The 6,514-nt window shown below is 40.5% G+C and overlaps 1 protein-coding gene across 1 annotated transcript; it reads right to left on the reverse strand.

The window, feature by feature from the left end:
* Positions 1-5,026: 5,026 nt before the first annotated feature.
* Positions 5,027-6,514, reverse strand: LOC113011879 (immunoglobulin kappa light chain-like). The gene is made up of 5 exons (XM_026151700.1): positions 6,460-6,514; positions 5,608-6,315; positions 5,397-5,519; positions 5,272-5,312; positions 5,027-5,172 (listed from the first exon to the last, which is right to left on the reverse strand). Exons 1-5 carry the CDS (start codon positions 6,512-6,514, stop codon positions 5,053-5,055), a joined length of 1,047 nt encoding a protein of 348 aa, XP_026007485.1. The 3' UTR covers positions 5,027-5,052.

Here is a 6,514-nt window from a genome sequence, read left to right on the forward strand (position 1 = left end):
CTTAGTCACCCACGGCTTGTTATTTGGGTAACAATGAACAGTCTGAGCTGGAACAATGGAGTCGGTGCAGAAAGTTATGTAGCCTGTGATACACTCAGTAAGCCCATTGATGTCCTCGGCGTGAGGCTCACAGAGTGTTTCCCAGTCGGTCACCTCGAAACAGCCCTGTAGTTCCGCTATTACCTCCTCCTCTGACCACCTCCTAACAGTCCTGGTGGTCACAGGTTCCCTCCTCACAATTGGCACATAGCGGGGGGTGAGGTGAATCAGGTTATGATCTGACCTACCAAGTGGGGGGAGGGAGGAGGAGCTGTATGCATCCTTGACGTTAGCATACAGTAAGTCTAAAGTTTTCTCTCCCCTGGTGGGACAGTCCACATATTGTTTGAATGTTGGTAGTGTATTGTCCAGTGATACATGGTTGAAGTCACCCGAGATCACAATAAAGGCACTCGGGTGCTGAGTCTGTAGCCGAGCTATGGCAGAGTGGATAGTGTCACATGCAGCTGTGGGGTTAGCAGAGGGGGGAACATAGACAGCCACCAAGATGACGTGAGAGAATTCCCTGGGTAAATAATATGGCCTGAGTCCAACAGCACACAGTTCAGTGTCCGGGCAACAAGTCCTTTCTTTGATTGTTATGTTGGCAGGGTTACACCACCGGTTGTTAACTAAAACAGCAAGCCCACCTCCTTTACGCTTACCGCTAGCGATGCTGTCCCTGTCCGCCCGAACAGTGTGGAAGCCTTCCACGGAAGCATTCTCATCGGGAATGTCCTGGTGCAGCCATGATTCGGTGAAACACATCAGGCTACACTCTCGGTATTCCCTCTGACTCCGTACCAGTGCTGAGAGCTCGTCGATTTTAATTGCCAACGATCGCACATTTCCCATCACGATAGACGGCAGACACGGTTTAAACCTCCTCCTCGCTTCGAGCCTCCGCTGTCTCACCGTCACCTTTTTTCTTCTCTTCTGTCCTTGACCTCTGCATCCCCGATGTGTTTTCCTCCAAATTTCAGCTGGTACTTCTGCGGGCCTGGCCAGCGAGCCGGCCGGCATCAGGGCGATCAGCTGATCTCTGGAGTAAACAGTCCGTGCGTGTAGGAGATGTGCCGCGGTCCCGTTCCTTGATAAAAGTAACAGTTCCACGGCCACCAGAAGAACAAAAACTCTCTCAATCCACATGATTGAGTAAGAGATAGAAAACGGAGGAAAATACAAGTCAGAAAAAAAAAGAATACGTAAGAAAAAAGAGCTAAACTAAGAGAAAAGCAGGAGCGATTGTAACAGGCTGCACGCTGGTTGGCGCATGCGCATTAAAAGAAGACTGTGTTTGACTGGCCAACCACAAATGACACAGCATGTCCTATTTAGGGAGATTGATCACGTGTCGGCTGACACATATATCTTAAGCTCAGTGTCTGGACTGTTAGGAAACAACATAAATGATGGTAAAAGAAGGCTATAACCTGTTTCTTTTGCAGCACACTTTTAGTAAACGTGAAATATAATGTTCATTATTGTCTGTTTTCATAGTAAGAACTTCTTTGGACGAATACAATTGTTTTGTACTTTTGCCTCTGAATTTTAAATTAATCCTTTAAGACGTACCATAGAACCAAGTCCACGAGAGCTTATATTGTATTTTTTACATGCTGTAGTGCCATTTTTGGGAGTATTTCAAGTTGCTATACATCAATACAACCATTATAGCCCAAATTTTAATAATATGTATTGCATTAAGTGCATAGTAATTACATAAATTGCAAAAAAAGACAAACTACAAAAAACTTGAAAATCGTTTTGGTTTTTTTAACATATATTTCTAGTTATAAGAGGTTATAAGAAATCTAAGAGCTTTATCCCTCAAAACTGTAAATACAAAAAAGTTGCACAAAATAGTTTTTATAGTTTTATTTTTAAAATACACCAATTTTTACATACTGCAGGAAAACTTAAAACAACTATTATAATGCAAATTTGCAAAAACAAAACAGCATGTGCAACAAAATAAACTATTTCCAGCAGTGCAATTTGAGTTCTAAGGATCCCAGAAACAAAAACAAAGTCATAAATTCAAACATAACTTTTAAAAACACCAGTACAGGCTTATAGGATCCTGAAGGTAAAAAACTACATTTCCGCGAAAATGACATAACGTCCGGTTTCGGGCAGGTAATAGCGGATATGCGATAGTTCTCGCTGACATCTATTCCAACATAGGAAGTGTTATGAACAGCTAATCGGATCAGCAAAGCGTGTTTCTGTAATATTATGTTTTTGTTACTGCAAGTACTTTTAATACAATTTTTGCAAAGCTATATGTGGAAGGAAACCGTGACCTAGGAAAAGCTGATTGCATAAGATGTAAGTACAGCTCCTCCGGTTTCATATGCAAAAAAAATTATTGCGCTAGCTTACGTGGTTGCAGTTCTACCAGGATTTTAAAATAGTTACACAAAACGGAGCGTGCCCGCTCCGACCGGCTTTAAAGGGTTAAACTTCAGTCAGGGTTTGCATGAACTGTTTAGGAATTAAACACATTTTTCTGTTCACTGTGTTCAGTGTTGAGTGAGTGGAAAAGTACAAGTTGTCACCGAGTGGGAGATGGAAGCATGTAAAAATAATAACTAATGCAGCCAAAAAGAGTGCCTGACGAGCGCAGTTGTAAGTAAGCTATTAAGACTCGACTGTACACTGTGTTCGTGTGTTCAATTCAATTTATTAACCTACCTCTGAGATGAAGTGCAGCTGTGAAGAACGCTACAGCAGGCAATGTGGTGCTCTTAATGTGTCTATGTTAATTTGAGCTCCCTGAAACCGCAACAAGCAGGTATTTATGTTTCTACAATTTTATTTGCTGGGTTTAATTTCATAACAGCGTTATTGCAAACGATGTTGCATGATGGTTTAAGTTGATTACTTTCACTGAAGATGTAAGAAAAGCTAAAGTAGTATTATATTTTTATGTTTAAGATACAGTGACGTTCCTAAATGTAACTTCCTTTATTTTAATTTTTTCTCACAATGACGATGCTGAGCAATCCTGTTGGGGAACTTGGATTCCGGTCTTTTAGTCTGACGTGATTTGCCGTTTCCAGGCGTATGTACCTTAATCGAGCCATGTAATAACAACATGTGCCGGAACATAATAGAGTAAAAGAAACATGTTTGTTCAGACAGTGAATGGACTGATTCTTATATAGCGCGCTTCTATTCTCCCAGATTACTCAAAATGCTTTATACAACATGGCACATTCACCGAGTCACACACACTATCTCTAAACTCAGTGCTTCTTAAATACGTTCACGCTCTTGACACACAGACTGGAGGAGCCAGGGATCGACCCACCAACCTTCCGATCAGTAGGTGACCTGCTCTAAATCCTGAGCTACAGCCACCTAGTGGTAAACATGAGTAAACCCTCACTAGGTTTTGGATAAAGTGTACACTCAAACCTGTCAAAACTGCATTTGTAAGTTGGCTATCATAGCAGTATAGTATTTCAACATGGCATTTAGATCTTCTAACTAAAATAGGAACATAAACAGTGCCATAATTGCCAGCTTGATGCCAGAATCGACCCAGACCTGTTTTCTATAAGCCTGGGCCACATAAACCAAACCACAATCGGGCCAGATATGGCATGCAGTGCCATCAACACCAGGCCTGGCTCCTATCTGGATGACATACTACTTACCATGCCAGAAGTCAGCCAGTAGTGCCTGCTTGACACCAGATCCGGGCCACACCTGTCTGGTATGTGGGAAGTCTGTCATGTCTTAGGGTAGAGGCCTGACAAAGTGCAACCCAATTACATGACAAAAACAGTTATCCAGAGCACCTCACCCAATCCCCACCCCTTACCTGCCTGGATTGCCTCTATGTGCCCCCTTTACATTTCTGTCTGCCCCCTCATATATGCCTGTCTAGAACCAGCCCAGACCAACATGCAGGTAATGTCAGATGAAAAGCTTCTTTCATGTCAACAAATATCAGAAAACACCAAAACTGTGTGCAGTTTGTCGCATAGTATGTTGCTAGTTAAGGTCCAGCTGCTGTATTTCAGAGGGAAAGAAAATAAAGAGAGCCAACTTCACTCAGAGATAGAGAAAGATAATAAAGACAGAACAATAGAGGAAGAAGACAGGTTAGATTTAAAGGTAAGGACTGCACTGCAGCTGCCACACAGTGACGTGTGGGCAAGGCCTCAAGTAAACATACACTAAAGCTACAAGAAATGGATGTTGTTCAGATAAATGGAAGAAAGGGTCTACTGGGTACATAGTAATTGCCAGGGAACTCAATGTGTGTGTGTGTCTGTGTGTGTGTGCGCACACAGATGCATGAATCTTTTCTTGTGTGCATATGGCAGTTTGACAAATGAGGATGTGCCTGAATTCATTTATTTACGCCAATTGTTTCCTTCCCCACTCATTTCTCATTGTTTTTTTTGTTTTTTTCAGCTAATGCCAAATTGTACAGATTTTGGCTAAAATCAGTGGCATCCTGATGTCATTGCTGTAGTGGATTGTAATTCCATCCATTTTCTTAGTAAAGTAGTTGTAAGCAGCAGTTATAAGGAGGTTTTGAACAGGAAACTGTTAGGTTAGGAACCAATACTTGTACTTAGTGACAAGATATGACCTGTTTGAAATAAGTGATAGAATTGGTTATTCTTTATGGTTAGTCTGTAGAAACAGTAGAGAAACTGATTCGTTTTTTTGTATTAAAAAAGTAAAAGGTCTGCTCATTATTTGTCCGAATTTATTGTCACTGTAAAAGTATTGTGTTATAGAAAGATAAAACACTCAAGAAAGCAACAACTTCCAACAGATACCATCTCATACAAATGCTTCAAAGGTTGAATTCCAGCACACACAGTAAAAAGTGTTTTATTTGGCGAAAAAACTAAACATGAAGTTACAAACCTGCAATGCTTATATCGTGTCAGTGTCTTATTCTTTAGCATTTAAAGGCTTTGAAGAAATATACTAAGTATAAAAACTACCAAGATAACTATAATACACAAAAACACACACTGATTTCTACTGCTTTATACTTGAGTAGACACATTCAGCCTTGCTGTTGTTTCTCTGTCTTCTTGGTCTGTCAGCCTTGTGGTGCCTTAAAGCTGCATAATGGAGGTTTTCTTCATTTTGCTTGACCTAATAATAAAATATAATTGCAAAATAACAATATACAACTTAAAACAGGCTAATAATGTTTTACAATGATAGTGTGCAAAAGTCAACACCAAAATTTACCTCTGCATTTGTTGAAGGCGGGGAAATTCTTGAATGAGACTCTGAAAAGAAAATGATAAAGTGTTCTTACTATTATGCTATGTTGGTTGACTAGATGTTGACAATAACAATAGCAGTTGCAGTACCTGGGCATTGGTGCTTGGTGCAGTTTCTTTTGTGGGCCATATACAATAAGAAAGCCATTAAAACATTTAGAAGTGTGCTGAATGCCAAAGCTCCACTGAAGAAGTACACGGCATTCCTATCATCTGTGGACATTAAGACACCAGCAAACATTATATATCTTCCAGCTAGCTCCTATGAAATATTATAATATAAGCCATCCGAGTTACTCACCCTTAAAGTCCAGCTTGGTCCTGTTTCCAAACAGTATGTGTCCACATGAGGCGACAGCACAGTAGTACGTCCCAGCATGAGCCGTATTCAGGCTCTTCATTGGTAGGTTGTAGACACAGGTGTGTGTCTGTGTGTTGAGTTTCCTCTCACACTGATCATTCCTGCCTCCATGGGTGTAAATGATTCTTGGGAAAGACTCTTCAGAGTCTCTGAACCAGTAAACACTGTGTTCTTCATCACAGGTCCCAGTGTGTACTGTACAGTTCAGAGTCACAGAGCCTCCTGGTTGGATGGTCTCAGAAGCTGACTGCTGCACTAAAGTTGGGATATCCAACTCTGAACCTCTTATGTTGATGATAGTGCCCTCTCCAAATTTAAACTTAAATGAATAGCTACTTGCACAATAGTAAGTAGCAGAGTCTGAAATGTCGAGATTTGTTATTTTTAAGTAGATTTTTCCTTTTTCAGCATTAACTGTAAATCGTGGATCACTCTTGAATTCATCACTAAAGGTGGCGTTGGTGTCAAACTTGTAAAGAGTAGAAATGAGCTTTGGTTTCTGTCCCAATGTCAGCTTGTACCAGTAAAACCTCGCAGCAACATCTCCTTCATAGAAACAAGTCAAAGTCACGCTGTCCCCTCTGTTAGATGTTATGAAACGTCTTTCTTGATGAACAGAAAAAGAGAATTTGAGGTCTTTCGTCAGAGCTGAAGTGAAATGAAAGACAAAGTAAACACAATTATGGTCTCATGAAATCATCGTCATTCATTTTAAAAGATTCAAACTGCATTTTATAAAACACACATACACGCACAAACACAAACACACACAAAAACACAAAAAAAACTTACCCATTTTCCCTAAGCACAAACATGTCAAATAGAAGGCAAACTGTGCAGATGTCAT

Source organism: Astatotilapia calliptera, chromosome 3, assembly GCF_900246225.1.
Source record: "Astatotilapia calliptera chromosome 3, fAstCal1.2, whole genome shotgun sequence".
Lineage (NCBI taxonomy): Eukaryota > Metazoa > Chordata > Actinopteri > Cichliformes > Cichlidae > Astatotilapia > Astatotilapia calliptera.

What these genes read in the sequence shown, in the direction of transcription:
- LOC113011879 (XM_026151700.1), bottom strand. Translation starts at nt 6,514, where the DNA reads ATGACATCTGCACAGTTTGCCTTCTATTTGACATGTTTGTGCTTAGGG. An exon ending in GACCAAGCTGGACTTTAAGG is followed by an intron (nt 5,520 to 5,607) that starts GTGAGTAACTCG and finishes TAATGTCCACAG; the next exon opens with ATGATAGGAATGCCGTGTAC. An exon ending in CACCAAGCACCAATGCCCAG is followed by an intron (nt 5,313 to 5,396) that starts GTACTGCAACTG and finishes TTTTCTTTTCAG; the next exon opens with AGTCTCATTCAAGAATTTCC.